The 18,750-nt window shown below is 39.4% G+C and overlaps 1 protein-coding gene across 1 annotated transcript in view; it reads left to right on the top strand.

Moving 5' to 3' along the window:
- LOC143285483 (type 2 phosphatidylinositol 4,5-bisphosphate 4-phosphatase-like) overlaps nt 1-12,374 on the top strand; it is a 13,942-nt gene extending 1,568 nt beyond the window's left edge. Inside the window, exons 2-8 of the mRNA XM_076592804.1 lie at nt 1,616-1,797; nt 2,789-2,895; nt 3,770-3,863; nt 5,814-5,863; nt 7,437-7,527; nt 8,553-8,607; nt 10,095-12,374. Of these exons, the coding sequence (XP_076448919.1) occupies nt 1,616-1,797; nt 2,789-2,895; nt 3,770-3,863; nt 5,814-5,863; nt 7,437-7,527; nt 8,553-8,607; nt 10,095-10,180 (665 nt within the window). The 3' untranslated portion in view covers nt 10,181-12,374. The remainder of the gene's footprint in view (nt 1-1,615; nt 1,798-2,788; nt 2,896-3,769; nt 3,864-5,813; nt 5,864-7,436; nt 7,528-8,552; nt 8,608-10,094) is intronic.
- The last annotated feature ends 6,376 nt before the right edge of the window (nt 12,375-18,750 follow it).

Raw genomic sequence — 18,750 nt, 5'->3', positions numbered from 1 at the left:
ACATTTTTACTTTGTTCTTCTGACACAGTTTTTTATTACACATACTTACCGTGACCCAACTAGTGCAGACTCCGGCAGGGGTCTGACATTCCTGTCCTGTGCAAACTACTATCCGCCTATGCGGAGAAAACGAAAGTAACTACGGAATTTTAGTGCGATCGCCCAATCGAGCTACATAATTATGTGACCTGGTTGGAGACATAATTTGACAAAAAAACAAGAATGCCAGAGAATCGACAGACAGACAGAAAATACAAAAAAAAACTTAGCCGTATGAAGAGCATAGGAACAGGAGTCATGATGGCTGCCGGAAAAAGAGGTGCTAGCCAGCGGGACAAAAGGGAGGTTACCTACTTCCAGGAGGTTATCAGCAGTAGTTACTTTCGTTTTCTCCACATAAGCGGATAGTAGTTTGCACAGGACAGGAATGTCAGACCCCTGCCGGAGTCTGCACTAGTTGGGTCGTGGTAAGTATGTTATTTAGACGTAATTTTAGTTAGAAAATTTCATTTTTTATTTCCAAATTGGAACAAAATCATTATCCGGGGTTGGTAAGTAAAAACAAATCATTCAACATTTTGAACTGCATTTGAAAATCAGTGTAACAGAGTAATACATGCAGTGGTGTGGTTATTTATCAACCAGGACATGGCCTGAATTGATATGAATCCGATGTACAGGGAAATAAAGATTATATTGAAGTGAAAACTTTAGAAGGGAGAAAGGGTAAATTTCAGTGGCCTATTTTTTTCCTGCCTTTACAAAGTGAAAAACTTATTCAGTCTAGCAAACACAAGATAAGAAAAAAAAGATAATTAAAAAAAAACATACACGTAACATGGAAAGAACACAAGAAAAAATAATAGGCACAGAAATACAATATCATATTTGGACTTTTGGAGTTTTCAGTCTTCATGCAGCACAGACTCCATCCTGGATTGGAACCAGTGGTAGGAATAGATGGGGCGATGGTACCACACAGTGTGTGAACACATCAGTATATATGTACACTTGCAGAGAGATAAATTTTGATGTATCTGACAGAAAATTGGAATCATCACTGGCTGTTGATAGTATTACCTGTAGTTTACAGCATACAGTACCCTATATGGCACAAACTCCATTTAAAATAGGCTCTGAGTGCCTCACACGAAACAACACATATATGCAATAGTTTAATGTACAATGTAGTTTAGCTTTTGCAAGTTTTGAAATGGAAATGATCACTACAGTTGGCTATAACTGTATCTTTGTTATTCATTTGTAACTGGTGGGTTTGATCCGATGAGCTTAACTTTTTTGCTGCCAACTTTCTGTGTGAAAAATGCTCTGCAGCGCGAAATGTTACAGACTCAGTGCTCTCAGTTACATATTTCATTTGGTGTCAAAACGACTCTGTGGATTTGTCAACAGGGGAGGTTAGTCAATTTCCTATTGAGCAGTAAAGTTGGCCACAGCTGTCGAGCTTTGTTACAGTTAATATAAACCCTCAGTGTCAGCAAAAGTCGCCAATGGTGGTGAACTCTCTTGTCAACAAAAGTTGCCTATGGTGGCGAAAGAGTTAAATTGGCAACTTCTTTCTTGTTTTTATCCAAATGTTGGACGACATTAACAGGGTCGCCAGGAGCTGAGGTGACGGTGCCCCCCATTGGGCCAGATGAGTTGCCTCCCCCTTACACACCCACCCCACAGGGGGGCATCCCCATGATCAACTGCCGGGTGTGTCAGGCCATGATCAACATTGAGGGCAAACAACACCTGCATGTCGTCAAGTGCTCTGTCTGTCAGGAGGCTACGGTGGGTACAGGCTGTAAGGAGGAGTGTGGGGGCAGGGTTGGGGTGTGTGTGTGTGTTAGTGTGTATGTGTGTTGGTAGGGGAAAGGGTGAGGGTATGTGTGTGTCTGTGTGTGATTTGAGATTATCTCTTCCATGTGGCATGGATTCCTTGGCATGTTTTGGGGAGGGGGGGGGTTGTTGTTTTTTTCTCTCAACTTTTTACTGTACTTTTACCTCATGGCTCAGCAGTTGAGGCATGGAACTGTGCTACTGTTGTTGTTGTTTTTGAATATAAAAAAAAAGATAAACTATGAAATGCCTTTCATGAAGTTTGAACCTGCATCTAATTTGTCAGTCTGTGATTCTAACCACTCTGCCACGGCAGCTGGTGCATTTCTGTCAGTTGCAGGTCTGAAAAATAATGAAGAGAGAATGGGCTTTACGTAACCAAATCTATTGTTATCATAATCATACAGACAGAACGTTGAAATAAATTCCCAGAATTGTTGGAAAAATATTTGCAAGAGCAGTAAGTGTCATTATTTGTGTAACAAAATCAACCTTTCTTATGAATTTAGCATATTTTCATTTTTTGTCAGCATGTCTTAAATGCATTCTTGATTGTATGACCAGACTGCCATGCCAGATGATTCCAGTTAACTAAGTTACAGTACTAAAGGAGCAGGCAAGTTAGTCCAGAAACAAAATCTTTGACAGACGACAGTGGTGACTGATAAACAAGAGACAATGAATGATTGATAAAAAAAACAACCACATTGATGATTGATAAACAAGTCTGTTTGCAGAGATTTCTGAATGATTATAGGAAACAACATTGATGATTAATGAACAACTTCAACAAGTCTGTCAGCAGAGAATGAATGTTTGATGAAAACGACATTGGTGATTTAATGAACAAGTCTGTCAGAAAAGAATGAATGATTGATGAAAACAACAATTGATGAATGATGAACAAGTCTGTAAACAGAAAGTGAATGTTGATTGGTTGCAGCCGATCAAAGCTCCGCCTCCTGGCAAGCGATACGTCCGCTGTCCCTGCAACTGTCTGTTGGTGTGCCGAAGCACCGCCCAGCGCATCGCCTGCCCACGAACCAACTGGTACGCACACTGCTGATTGGATGCTTCAGTGCTTAGCACTGTCATGTTGTCCTTGTGTTCGATTCCATGTGAGAAAAGAGAGATTGTGTTGTGTGCAGTAGATGAATTTTTGTTCATTTCTTTCGTTATGACATGGATGGGAGTATTTCTATATCAAAAAGATTTCCATATTGGTGGTTTGGGGGGGGGGGGGGGGGTTCTTTTGATTTTTTGAATAGATTTTTTTCCTTTAACTTTGTTTTTGTATTAAGACAGTACTGGGTTAAGCGGCCTCAGGACACTTGTATGATAATGTCCTTGAGTCGAATTCCATGTGGGGAATCCAAAGGAGATTGTGTTAAATTTATGAGTTTTCGTTCATTTCTTTTATTATGAACATTTTTTTGTTTTAAAATGTGGTATTAGACAAATGTGTGCAGCGCTCAATTTCACTTTGATGTCTGTTTACAGAATGTAAGATTAGACAAACGTGTGCAATGTTATGTTTGATTTTAATGTCTGTTCACAATAGTATATGCTTAACTTTAACGTCTTTTCACAGATTTTTTTATCAGATGAATGTGTACTGTGTTAGATTGTCTTTAATATTAAGTCTGTTCACAAAATTTAATATTATGCAAATGTGTGGCAACATGTGTTAAAGTGTCGTAAATATTAAGTCTATTCACAAAATGTGATATTAGACAAATGTGTGACAACAAAGGGTTTGTTACTGGCAAAATTGTGTGGAAAGAATTTAGAATGTGAAACAGGTAAACTGGCAGACAGAAAAAAAAAGGAGGGATTGGAGGAAGGAGAGCAGCCCAGATTTCAGCACAAAAAAAATCTGTTTTGACAAAAAATGTTACAAATTTACAATACAATTGTGTTTCAGCCGTCGTATCATCAGCGTGGGATCGCCACAAACTCTGATTCGGTCTCCAGAATCCCGACGCGTCACTTGTGCTTACTGTCACCAGGTTTTCATCGTAAGTTGTCTCTGAGTTTACGCCAAATTGAAATCTCAACTTTATTTTGTTGTCCCTGTTCTAAGGAGTGTAATTCACACAGCTGTAAACTGGACTAGAGGAGTGGGTTATGTGAATGTTTCATTGTTGTTGTGAAATATTGTCATTTAACATAGAATGCGTTTGATTCTTTTTCTTTTCTTTTTCTCATCATTTTTAGACTCACTTGTGTAAACAAAGTGAATCTATGTTTTAACCCGGTGTTCGGTTGTCTGTGTGTGTGTCTGTGTGTCCGTGGTAAACTTTAACATTGACATTTTCTCTGCAAATACTTTGTCAGTTGACACCAAATTAGCCATAAAATAGGAAAAATTCAGTTCTTTCCATTCATCTTGTTTAAAACAATATTGCACCTCTGGGATGGGCACAAAAAAATAAAAAATAAAGCCTAATTATATGCAAACTGCATTTACTGTTATATTTATATTTTTTTGTATTATCTAAACTTGGCACTTTGATCTGATATTCTGACCCAACAACAAGAGCAGTCATTATTATCATTTTGTGTTCAAATGGGAACTTCTTTTGCTAAGCATGGAAGTTTTATTTATTTTTGCAAACGGGGGTTTGGTGCAGATAGTAAAAAAGGGAAATTACTCTGTAAATAATGCTAGGGGACTTAATTTGCTTTAAACTGATCTTTCTCATCTTAAACATTACATTTTGAAATTATACTCAATACATAAAAAGCTTGGATTTTTTTTTAAAGTGTATCACAAGTGAGTCTTGAAGGCCTTGCCTCTCTTGTTTCTTTTTTGTTGATGGTTATGTGTTTTGGATTTGTGAAAGGCAGTAAGAAAGTATCAAAGGCTGGTTTTTGTCAAGGGCAGTAACTGTCAGTGATCATTTTGTTTCCTCTTTTCTCAGCTCCCTGTTGAAAACTGTGAAACAATTCAAGAGAAATTGGTTTCCATATTTAGCCTTTTAATTATACATTATAACAGAAATATAGTATAGCTGAATTGCATTTTCATTGACTAAACAAAATCAAGAGAATGAAAATGTCGATTAATGATTGAAGAGTTCACCGATACCTGTTTTGTGGTGTCTGTTCTGAAATAACAGCAAAATAGTTCACAACAACAAAAATTGTTAGAAATTTTTGTTTTGTTTTGTGCTGTATAAGGAGAGAAGAAATATTCTAAAACTAGACGGTCTGAAGTTTATGAACGTTTCATAGAATGTTATGAGAGAGAGTTTTTTTGGGTTTTTTTTAAATGTAACATGATGTTGAATGTCTTTTCCTTATTGAACTTATTTTGTTCATGTTGACACTTGAATGTTCCAACCAGTATGAATCTTTCATTGTCACGTATATTTTCAGTGTTATTTAGATTAAAAGGAATAATGTTAATGCGGTATAATCGTGACAAATGACATCAATTGCCCAACCGACCGCAATTGAGCAATTTCAGGACTGATTTTTATTTTTGTATGCCATGTATCTCACTGCCCTAGTTCTCTGCCTGTTTCACATTGACAGCAAGGAAACAGACAGGCGTGCTGATGCCCTTGGATGCCTACCCCCACCCCTCATTCCCACCCTCCTAACTGTCTGAAACACAGAGCATCAAAGACTTTGACATACATCAAAGTCAAAATGTTTATTGTCATAAACCAAACATAATGTCTTTTATTTTGAGGTGTTCCTTTTTTTTTTTTTAAAGTGTTGTCTTTCCCTATAGCACAGCGCATGCACAACAAAAGTGCACAGACACACATGCACACATGCACACACACACACACACACACACACACACACACACACACACACAGTCACACACACGCACGCATGCACGCACACATGCTCACACACACAAATATAACACACAGTTAACACAATGCAACGCTTTAAAAATATGTTATACAGGTCTTACTTATTTGTTGACATGACCATTTTATTTGTTTCAGTTCAATGTGGGAGTGACCGTTCTTGCCAGATGTCCCCACTGCAGAAAAGTGTAAGTGATCATGGTGATGTATTTCTCATCACGGTGATGTATTTCTCATCACGGTGATGTATTTCTCATCACGGTGATGTATTTCTCATCACGGTGATGTATTTCTGTATCTCATTGCCTGTTGTTTGTCTGCCGCTGTGTGTGTGTGTGTTTGTGCAAGCACACATAGGAGTGTGTACACATACACACACATGCACATATAATTTGCAAAGGCACATGCACACACGCACACACACACAATCGTCTGATATCACTGATAGTGAAAAGACGCTAAACTAAAGAACGAATGAACACACACACACACACACACACATATCCATTAATGTGGTTTTTGGGTTTGTATTTTTAATGTCAGATCTGCTTTCTCTTTTCTTTGTAGGTGACTTGATGTTGAAAAAAAAATAAAGAAAAGAAAGAAAAAACTATTGTTGTATAATCAGTCGATACACCATCAGAAAATAAAAATGTTCACACACACACACACACACACACACGCACACACTCTCTCTCTCTCTCTCTCTCTTTCTCTCTCTCTCTCTCCCACCCACGCACACACATGATCTTAACATAGACCACTCAGTCTTGCATGTTTATCCAGGCACTCTTTTTGTTATTCCTGAAGAAAACAAATAATTTTAACTTAATTTAAAAATCTTACATGGACTGAAGAAGATGTAGTTGAGATGGTATTTATAACATTATTTTCTGTTGATCATTTAACATCGTTTTGGTTTCTCTTGCACTGGATTTGATAATAGATGGGTGATCAGCCCTGACATTGACCCTGTGGGTAGCTGGGCTATTATCATGTGTGTGTGTGTGGGTGTGTGATTGTGGGTGGGTGGCTGGCTGCTGTACTCTGTGTGTGCATGTACATGTGAAGTTTCAGTATGCAAGTGTGTGTGTGTGTGTGTGTATGTGTGTGTGTGCATGGGTAAGGCATATTTTGTGTCATTCTGGTGTAATTTTTCTTATTTGCAGTTTGTAGTATTATCTTGATGTCTGTAGATGTTTTGTTTTCTATGTCTTCATGCACTGTTTTGTGGAATTATGCAGCATTGTGTATGTATTGTTTCACGTGAGGCACTTGAAGTCCATTATATGGAGAGTTGACGCCATATAATTTGTATTTGTATTTCTTTTTTATCACAACAGATTTCTCAGTGTGAAATTTGGGCTCTCCCCAGGGAGAGCGTGTCGCTACTCCACAGCGCCACCCTTTTTTTTGTATTTTTTCCTGCGTGCAGTTTTATTTGTTTTTCCTGTCGAAGTGGATTTTTCTTCAGAATTTTGCCAGGAACAACCCTTTTGTTGCCATGGGTTCTTTTACGTGCACTAAGTGCAATCTGCACACGGGACCTCGGTTTATCGTCTCATCCGAATGACTTGCGCCCAGACCACCACTCAAGGTCTAGTGGAGGGGGAGAAAATATCGGCGGCTGAGCCGTGATTCAAACCAGCGCGCTCAGATTCTCTCGCTTCCTAGGCAGACGCGTTACCTCTAGGCCATCACTCCGCTTGAGGGGCACTAAGCACTGTATATTATTATTATTATTTGATGTTTTGTGTGTAGGACCTCTGTGGGCACCAACTATGCTCGGCGAAGAGGCATTCTTCTCCTCACCTTCGGCCTGTTGTTCATCTGTGCTGGCATCGGAGTGACTGTACGTTATTAACCGTTGACATTAAGGGCTTTGTGTGGGTGTGGGTGTGTGTTTGTGGGTGTGCATGTGAGTGTGTATGTGTATGTGTGTGCGTGTGTGCTTGCACATGCGTGTGCATGTGTATGTGTGTGTCACTGTGCGGAGTTTGTCTTGACTGTTTTGATGCAGTGTGCTGTGTTGGTTTGTATGTGTAGGGGTGGTTGGATGGATGGATGTGATATATGGGTGAGAGAGAGAGAGAGAGACTGTGAGTGTGAGAGATTTTTGTTTGGGAGGTGGAGGGGAGGGGAGCATGACTGTTGTTGTACTCTAGTGTGGATGCATTTGTGAATGTTGTGTTGATGTTCACTTGTAAGTGTGTGTGTAAGCGGGTGCATCGTGTGTGTGAGTACACGTGTGTGCCAAAAAAACCACACTTGATATACCAAAAGTATGTAAATATACGGATACAGTTAAAGAGAGATGGTGTCAGATTTTCAGTTCCATGGCCTAGTTCATTTAAATGTGTATGAAATTGAGTTAGTCTTACAGAATGCCATTTCAGGCATATAGAATATCAGAATATATGGACACACACACACATCTTGTGATTGTATTGTGTGTTGGAGTACAGCAGTATGGACTGCGGTTTCAGCTTTTTCTGTACCTTGTGATGATGATGTATGTTAATCTGTTTCACACTGACTGCTTTCAGTTATCCTTAAAAACCATAATGGCCTGCAGGTCACATGACTTTTTCCCCCTTAATGATATTTGTTTGATTATCAATGAAATGGAGAATAACTTTTTTTGCTTTGTTTTTTGCTCAGGTGATAATGTTCAATAGATTAACTGGTCACAGCCCTTTACTTTGGCTTTCTCTGTGACTGGTTTTAAGAAGTGACAGGTAGTCAGCCCTTGAATGGCCCCTTAGTAGTCAGCCAGGCTGTAAACAGCATGATTTGATTGATCTGCCCTTGTTACAGTTGATGGTTGATAGTCCAGTGAGGTTGCCCACTAAAGGCTGTTTCTGTGGGTGTTGGCAGGTTGGCACATATGAAGCGGCCTACACACATGGAGGGATCTACGTGGCCTGGATCGGTGAGTACGGTGTGAACACTGCAGTATGCTGATGGCTTGGTGAGGTGGCCTCCTCCTTTATACTTTGCAGTTGTGATCAGTTTGGGTCTGTTTGTGAACCCTGTCACACTTCATTGCTTGTCCATTTTCTGTGCTTTCTTGGTAGGCTTTCCTGGCCTGACCAGCGCATTGACTTTATGCACAGGTCAGGCAATTGCTCTTTCTCCAAAGCATGTATAGCTTTTATTGTTCATTCCACACGCTTTGATACCACCTTGAAACTGAAACAGTAATTGTACTTTGTGAACGGCAGGTTTTTCAGGTGATCAGCATCAGATCGCTGTGTAGTCATCTGTCAGTAAACACAGTAGTAACACTGTATCAAATAGTAATGAAGGGCTGTTGTGGTGTTGTGTAAATCTAAGAACAGTAACACTGTGTCAAATAGTAATGAAGGGCTGTTGTGGTGGTGTGTAAATCTAAGAACAGTAACACTGTGTCAAATAGTAATGAAGGGCTGTTATGGTGGTGTGTAAATCTAAGAACAGTAACACTGTGTCAAACAGTAATGAAGGGCTGTTGTGGTGGTGTATAAATCTAAGAACAGTAACACTGTGTCAAATAGTAATGAAGGGCTGTTGTGGTGGTGTTTAAATCTAAGAACAGTACCACTGTGTGAAATAGTAATGAAGGGCTGTTGTGGTGTTGTGTAAATCTAAGAACAGTAACACTGTATCAAATAGTAATGAAGGGCTGTTGTGGTGGTGTGTAAATCTAAGAACAGTAACACTGTATCAAATAGTAATGAAGGGCTGTTGTGGTGGTTTTTAAATCTAAGAACAGTACCACTGTATCAAATAGTAATGAAGGGCTGTTGTGGTGGTGTGTAAATCTAAGAACAGTAACACTGTGTCAAACAGTAATGAAGGGCTGTTGTGGTGTTGTGTAAATCTAAGAACAGTAACACTGTATCAAACAGTAATGAAGGGCTGTTGTGGTGGTGTGTAAATCTAAGAACAGTAACACTGTATCAAATAGTAATGAAGGGCTGTTGTGGTGGTGTGTAAATCTAAGAACAGTAACACTGTATCAAATAGTAATGAAGGGCTGTTGTGGTGGTGTGTAAATCTAAGAACAGTAACACTGTGTCAAATAGTAATGAAGGGCTGTTGTGGTGGTGTGTAAATCTAAGAACAGTAACACTGTATCAAATAGTAATGAAGGGCTGTTGTGGTGGTGTGTAAATCTAAGAACAGTAACACTGTGTCAAACAGTAATGAAGGGCTGTTGTGGTGGTGTGTAAATCTAAGAACAGTAACACTGTGTCAAACAGTAATGAAGGGCTGTTGTGGTGGTGTGTAAATCTAAGAACAGTAACACTGTGTCAAACAGTAATGAAGGGCTGTTGTGGTGGTGTGTAAATCTAAGAACAGTACCACTGTGTCAAACAGCAGTGAAGGACTTGCAGCAGAGATCAGTGAAGAATTGCTGTGCCGTGCTGTGTGCAGGGGCCTTTGTGCTGGGCTTTCTGTTTGTGGTGCGGGGGTTCCTGTACCTCAGCGTCCGGACAAGCGCCGTCATCGTGGGGCAGTAACTGCTGGGCCCCCCCGTCTCACTTTGCAGTCGGTCGCCGGCTCTGTGCCCCCCCCCCCCCCCCCCCCCCACCCTCAACCGTCTGTGCTGTGTCGTCTGTCAGCAACATGGCTGATGACTGTAGTGATACAAAATGTTCCTAGTCTTTCTCTTTCCTGATAGAGGTAGGGTTTTCTTTCACTCTGTGTGCTTCTTAGTTCTTAATTAGAAAACAGATTTGTGTGTGTGTTTCTGATGTGTTGAGGGGGGAGTCTAACACCAGTTGTGGGTTATCTTGATCAAACGTTGGCTCACAAAGCTTTTCCAAGTCAGTTGACATTCCTTAGTCAGAGGTTGAGAAAGAGTGATATTTTTTTTATGATTTTTTTTTTTTTTTTTACTTCAGTGTAGTGTAGCTTCAGCTTTGTGAAGAAGAAACAAAGGATTGGCCTCAATGCCGGTGATATTGTGCAGTTGCTGTTTCTTTTGCAGACTTGTATATTTTTGTATTTGTAAAACAGCATTGTACTTATTTTCTGAACAAGGACTTCATTGTGTTCTTCTGGTGATCACAATTTTTTTTTTAATCTTAGTTTTTATTATTTTAAAAAATTGTTTTACAAATTCTGAAGAGATTTTTGTCTGTTTAATTTTTGGTAGGTTCTTTTCCAGTGTTTTTTTTTAAAGTATTGTTCGTGATGATACTTTTATTTCTTGTTTTTGTTTCATTGTTATTGTATTTGAAAATGCTTGTGTTGCACCTTATGTTTTAGTGATATAACATTTTATTGAGTTTGTGTAACTGAACACACCCAGACTGGAGGAGTTTTGGAGCGCTGTCTGTTGGCGAAGGACCAGGGCATGTCAGCAGTATGTTTCATTTTACTTTCAGGGTGGAAAAGCATGCAGACTGATTTATGTATTCTACATAATGTCTGCTTTAAAAAGATAACAAGAGAGGCAAGGCCTTCAAGACTCACTTGTGATAAATTAAGTCCCCTAGCATTAATTACAGAGTAATTTCCCTTTTTTACAACTGCACCAAAATGTTTGCAAAATAAATAAAAATTCCATGCTTAGCAAAAGAAGTTCCTGTTTGAACAAAAAATGATAATAATGACTCCTCTTGTTGTTGGGTCAGAATAAGAGGTCAAAGTGCCAAGTTCAGAGAATACAAAAAATATAAATATAACAGTAAATGCAGTTTGCATATAATTAGACTTCTTTTTTTATTTTTTTGTGCCCATCCCAGAGGTGCAATATTGTTTTAAACAAGATGACTGGAAAGAACTGAATTTTTCCTATTTTTATGCCAAATTTGGTGTCAACTGACAAATTTGCAGAGAAAATGTCAATGTTAAAGTTTACCATGGACACACAGACACACGGACACACACACACACACACACACACACAGAGACAACTGAACACCGGGTTAAAACATAGGCTCACTTTGTTTACACAAGTGAGTCAAAACTAAAAAGGGGAGCGGATGGCAGACCCACACATAGACCCAAGGCGCTGGTCAGGCTGCAGGCATGTGGAAAGCACTGGCCCAGAATGAAGTTGAATAAACGCAGTGAATAAATTTTTTTTTTTTTTTTAAAATTGTTGGAAGGAAAAAAATGCACAGAAGGCAAATGATTGAAATCAAAGAAAATGTTAAAAATGGGTCGTGTTCAATGAACTTGTGCACACACCCACGACATGCTTGAAATGAAATTGAAGTTATGGTGCTTAGAGCCTCGCTGACCACTAAGGCAATCTCAAGGCTATCGCCGCGTTAATAACTACTACAAGGGTAAAAACAAACAATTAAAACAAGTCACCACTTCAAACTTTCCACTCCAAAGTTTAAAAAAAAAATTTCCATAGTTTAAAACCTTCAAATCTGGTTAAAAATGTTCACTTCTTTTAAGAAGTCCATCAGCGCCCACGGAGGGACATCACGAAACAAGGTCTTCAAAGAAACCGCCGTGTAATGTCTGTGTCTAACGTCATGCAGATCCCAACAGTCCACGACATGCTTGTGCACTCACACACTCACACACACACACACACACACACACACACACACACATTCACTGGCTCACTTCACAGTGCATCAGGTTGACATTAGACACAGTTCAGACGACCCACTCCAGGCCATATCAGGACTGCCCAACTAAATGAAAAATTCAACTGTGCCAAACACAAAACTGCCACCAAAAAAAACCCCAAAACAAAAGCCCTGCAAAACAACACAGCACGATGTATTAACTCAGCCATTAAGCACCTTAAGGCAAATAAGACTTGGCTGTGCTGAGAATGTTAACCCTTCCAGTTAATTTATCATCCCCAGATCACAAAACAAAATTTAAGGATGAAAAAATTGCTCAAAATCACACACAGAATACATAGAAAAGCCATATAGGTAATATGTTTTAGGGTTAGGGTATATATATTGTTGCTTTTTTGTTATTTGGGGTCTCTTTATTATCATTATTATCATAATTATTATTATTATCATTTGCCCTGAAATGCTCGTGCTTTGTCATAGTCTGGTTTTGTTGAGACTGTTGCTTTCCCTTGCGGATAAAGATGGAGGACTGTGTTTGTGTTCACAAGTTTCCCTTTGTCGTACTATTATCTGACACCTGATAGCCGAGTGGTTCAAATGTTGGACTTGCAGTCTCAGGGTCCTTGGTTCAGTCCTGGTATTGGAACCTGGTGGGTGAAGGGTGGAGATCTTTCTTCTCTCCCGGGTCAAGATACGAGCAGGCCTGCCAGCGCTGGAACCCCTTCGTGTGTACACACCTGCAAAGGTCCAATTTCTGTGTTGAAGAACCCATGATCCACAGCAGTTTTGGAAAGAAGAACAAACCCAGCATGCACAGCCCCCAAAACAAAGCAAGGCTGTCTGCATGGTGGGATTAAAATGGTTATACATGGAAAATCCCACTTGTAGGTTTGAGTGAAAGCTGAAGTTGCTGCTCTCACAGACGGGCGCAACAGCCGAGTGGTTAAAGCGTTGGACTGTCAATCTGAGGGTCCCGGGTTCGAATCACAGTGACGGCACCTGGTGGGTAAAGGGTGGAGATTTTTACGATCTCCCCAGGTCAACATATGTGCAGACCTGCTAGTACCTGAACCCCCTTCGTGTGTATATGCAAGCAGAAGATCAAATACGCATGTTAAAGATCCTGTAATCCATGTCAGCGTTCGGTGGGTTATGGAAACAAGAACATACCCAGCATGCACACCCCGGAAAACGGAGTATGGCTGCCTACATGGCAGGGTAAAAACGGTCATACACGTAAAAGCCCACTCGTGTGCATACGAGTGAACGCAGAAGAAGAAGAAGCTGCTCTCAGGTAGACAGAAAAATGTGATGTGACGTCAGACTGGTGACAGTGGGAATGACTTGTGTGAGTAAAGCACAGCGCACACAATTAAAACCAAAAAAAGGTATACATTGATTGTTGCATAACTTGCAGTCACATGTAATCAGGGTAGCGTATATATATTTTTTTTTATTTATGACATTTGGCACATTTCGTGTGTGTGAATGCATGGTCAGCTATGCTGATTTATCCTGTTTAGGACGTAGTAAATTTGATGATTGTGATTTTTAAAAGGATATAATTGCATATTTAAGAATTGGAGATATTGATTTTCAGACATGCTCACAGTTGAAATAAGATTTAATGATTATGTTTTTGTGGAATATATTCACATTATCTTTGGCATGCAGATCATGTACTCAAGTGTTCTGAGTTATGTACAATATGCAGAATTCACACATCAAAATTGATCACAGCGGTTGAATACCATTGATTTGATTCAGGTTGTGAGGGAGTCCAACAAAGAGCAGAGTGAGACACAGAGTACGTTTCTGTTGGATTATACAAGAAATTGAACATGTATTTTAATCACAATTCAATAGTTAAAACCACATGATCACTTTTCACTTGATCATAATGGCATCTTTTGTTTTGACTGATTTTGTTGGAAATATGTTAGTGGCAGTGTCTGTCATATAACAACATGCAGTGCAAGAAAGTGGTTTTGAAATCCAAATGTCAGTAATATTGGAAAGGTTCTGGTATCACCGTGATCAATGCACTCACGAAGGTAGATTAAGAGATGTGCAGCTTCCTGGCAGGTATAGTTCAGAACAGGTACAAATCAAATCAGGCTGCTTACAGCCCAGCTGACCACAGAGACCGCTTGAGGGCTGATGACCCCATAGTTGTGAAAACCACCAAAGAGAAAGTAATGTGAAAACACTCAGTCAGTCAATAAGTATCATGTTAAAACGTCCAAGTCACTAACCCGCATCTCATTCAGACCCTGTGAAAATGAAATCATGTGCACTGGCTGTGTATCTTCATGATTAAAAACAAACATGCTCTTAACACTTTTAGTCAAGAAAAGAAAATTGGTTCCAGAACATTCCATGAGAAAAAAAAGACAATATTTGCTCACAAAGACGTGATAACATAAAAAAAATAATAAAAATGTTTTACTATATCTGGGACTCTTTAGATGTGGATAAAGATTTCTGTAACCAACTTTGAACAAATTGAATTTCTCAATTTTTATCATGTTTGTGTATACATACATACATATATTTAAAGACAAGACATGAATAATTTGTTTCTTCTAATATAGATGTGATAAATAGTCAAAACGATGTTGCACAAGTTTACATAACTTAGCCAGTTTTCTGTTGGATATTTTTGCTTTGCAGCCCATGTCCCTGTCTGATTCCAAATGTTTTAGAAATTCTGAAAATAATATACAGAGCCCCAGCAGTCAGCTGTTTTAAGGTCATGTGTAAGAGGAATGCATGACTGCTGTTAAAAAGCGTCTTTCAAGAACTGTGCCACATTTCATTTTGTTCGTCATTAACTCATTCACCGCGATAGGCAACACGACAGTACACCACCATAGGCAACTTTAGTTGACATTTGAGGGGTCATTCACATTGTAACAAAGCTTGACAGTAGCAGGCAGTTTCCCACCAGTAGAACAATGACTAACCTTTCTTCTTTTTTTTTCTTTTTTTTTTTGCTGCCCCATCACCTGCACCGTTTCAGTGGCATTACTCCCACGCCGCTCATTTAGATTCCCCCATACACGGCCACACCTGGGTTCGTCCGTCGCAGTTCCAGCGTCGGCAGTCCACAGGGAGTCATCGATGTTAGGTCGCCAGGAGGCCACACACCAGAGGAGACCCTGCACTGCTGCTGAGTCACTTCGGTGGTGTTCAGTGGTGCCTGTTCTGATTTAACGTACTTAGGACACCACCTACTAAGCCCCCTACTAACGACAATAATGGCTTAGTCACAGAACCACAATGACTAACCTTTGCCCCCTGATCCAGTTTGAAGTGAACAAATCCATTGTATTGTTTCGACGTGAACCCAAGCCTTTGACTGCGAGCATCGTATGTAAAATGTCTGGAGCTGGGGAGTGTTTTTCACACAGAAACTTGGTGGTGAAAGAGTTAAATAAATACATAAATAAATAGCTAAATAAAAGACCTTATTCAAGTTATTGGTCTTGATATATGGTCACATTCATGTTGGATACTTTTCTTTTTTGGACAGCGCTCTGCGGTCAACAGGGTAGAGTATACAATGTTACTGATGATTTATTGTCATTTGCCTTTGTGATTATGGAGATGTTTCATACCAAGAAATTTCCTGGACAATGTTTTAAACAAAATTTGCAGTGATGCTGTAGATTGTTTTACATTCAAAACTTAAAGTAATGTCAGCTCTGTATGTCTAATTTGTGTTATTTTTATAAGTGAAATGGAAAAAGAATTACTAAATTTAATGCTTTTGCAATGTGTATGTTTTTTGCGAATACTTGCCTACATATATGTACACACGAACACTTGGGCTCGTGTACGCGAAACGCAGACACACACACATACACACACAGCACTGTTTGATCATCTGCAATCTTCTGCTTATCTGCAAAAAAAAAAGAAAACGAAACAAAAAAGAAAGCAAAAAAAAAACCCCATAAATACAAAGAACGTGAGTGTGCATGCAAGCATCCAATTTCTTTTTCTTTTCTTTTTTTTTTAGTTACACATTGTTGTTTATGATGTATTATCTGAATTTGATACAGACTGGTGCTTCTTGTTTGTGTTTTTCTTAATAAACATCTGTGTTGATTTATGTATGATTTGATTTTATTTTTTTATTGTTGATGTTTTGTGACTTTTTTTTTTTAATCAAGAAAATGCAGTTGAATGATTGTTCGAGTTGGTTTTATTATATTTTTATTTTCAGTTGCTTTTTCTTTTCTGTTTTTTTTCTTTTTTTTTTTTTTTTTTTAATTTTATGGATGTTGTTTCTTGTTGAAATACTGAAGTTATTATGTTTCGGGTTTCTTATAACACAGCTCAGACCTGTGCATAATGTTTTGAATGCAAAGTAGTATATCAGCTGCAATAAGTAGAGTTAGGTCAGTGGGGATTTATTTGTTTAACGGGGGAGGTGGAGGGGTTTACGACAAAGTAGCGTTGCGGTTTTGTATTTTTTCTGTTCTGTTTTAATAAATGAATCAACGTGATTTTTTGCTTTTTACGTGTCAGCAGCAGTAGAATCAAATCAAAAGAAAAAAAAAAAACAACTGCAATTTCTTCAACACTGTGTTTCCATTGTGTTTCACCCTGTAGGGATGTTCTCAAACAATTTGCTCATTGTGTGCAATACCTGTTGGATTCTGTCGATATGTGGCTGTGTGTTTTTACCCAACATTCCAGGTTGTTGGTCATGTGACTGGTGTCAATGGCTTCCTTTAGTTAGGTGCCTGTATTTTGCTGTTAATGGTGGTTAATGTCAACCGTTTTAATGAACGGTTGAAGTGAAGTGTTTGAGAATGCGCGTGCCATGAGGTAGTGATTATTGTGTGTTGGTGCCAGGGTGAAAAATAGTACCCGCAAACTGGCACCATTGAGGAGTGTGTGTTGTAACGCACTGCCATTACTATGATGTGTCCAGGCTGATGCATACTCTGGACTTGGTGAGGAAACCAGAAATGATCACCAGCAAATGAAAGCATCACTGATGTTAATCAGAATGAACTCTGTAATCAAAGAAAACCGCAGAGCCATAGAAATGTAAAGCTTGCGTTTTATTTTACTCTATGCAAGGAATTGCTTGCTGTCAACACTGTTTACCCTGTTCAGCATGGCAGCGTGTATGGTCTCTTTCAGGGAGGTGTCAAACTGTGCACTGATCCATAATTATACATTACACCACATCTGTGCGCTGGTTCGAATCACGGCTCAGTCATCAGTATTATCTCCCCCGCCACTAGACCTTCAGTGGTGGTCAGGACGCTAGTCATTTGGATGAAACAATAAATTGAGGTCCTGTGTGCAGCATGCACTTAGCGCACGTAAAAGAACCCACAGCAACAAAAGGATTGTCCCTGGCAAAATTCTATAGAAAAATCCACTTCGATAAGAAAAACAAATAAAACTGCACGCAGAAAAAAAAAAAAAGGTGGCGCTCTCAGTGTAGTGACGCGCTCTCCTTGGGGAGAGCGGCCGGAATTTCGCACAGAGAAATCTGTTGTGACAAAAAAGAGAAATACATTCTACTGGGGAAGGTGTGACCCAGACCAGAGCATCTGATTCATGCTGAGATCAGGCATCTGTTCTTTTCTGAGCAGATGGTGTAGCCATGTGTGGATCAGTGTGCACGGTTTGACATCTCCTTCAGACTGAAAGTGGGAGGTGGGTAGATAGATACCTGACCTGTGCATTAACTCACTGTGTTAGTCACAGGTGGGAGGTGGATAGATAGATACCTGACCTGTGCATTAACTCACTGTGTTAGTCACAGGTGGGAGGTGGATAGATAGATACCTGACCTGTGCATTAACTCACTGTGCTAGTCAGACCTTCAGGGAGAGGACGGAGTTGGAGGTGGAACCCTTCACTTGGAAATGTGAACTGTGAACAGTCAGTAAACTAAAAAGTAAACTACTTAATTTTCATAGAACTGGTCACAGTATATGTGTGGAAAGACAGTGAGAGGAGAGGGTGATGTGAAGGTGGTTATGTGATATAGTTTGAAAACTGATTGACCTGTTAGTTTTCAATAACTGAATGAACCGTTAGTTTTCAATAAATTACACACTCGGCTTATATCACAAATTGACATAAGTTTACATTTGGGCCAGTATTATCCTGTTTCTCCAGTCAATGGGAAACCATTTACAGCTTAGTCTTTTGTGAAGGACTATGACTCTCAAACTAGGAGGCAAAATTGCACTGGCTCTTAGTGCTGCAGCCTTGTGGGCTAGTTGGCCTTTGGGAACCATCCCAATGCTGACTGTCCTAAAACCCTCTTGACCGAGAGAGTGGGGATGTACTTGGGCAAGACACTCCCCACTATAATCAAATTCTAGCCCAAATAGTCAGAACAGCAGTTGCCTCCTCTGCTGTTTTGATGGTCATAGTCGGACACGACTGACAATCATATATATATATATATATATATTGTATCCTTTATATATATATAAAGAAAAGAAAGGAAAAATGTGTTGTGGATGGAGTATCATTTAAACTCAATGTTCCAT

The sequence above is a fragment of the Babylonia areolata genome, chromosome 9 (genome assembly GCF_041734735.1).
Source record: "Babylonia areolata isolate BAREFJ2019XMU chromosome 9, ASM4173473v1, whole genome shotgun sequence".
NCBI lineage: Eukaryota > Metazoa > Mollusca > Gastropoda > Neogastropoda > Buccinidae > Babylonia > Babylonia areolata.
This window is presented reverse-complemented; position numbering and strand designations above follow the sequence as displayed.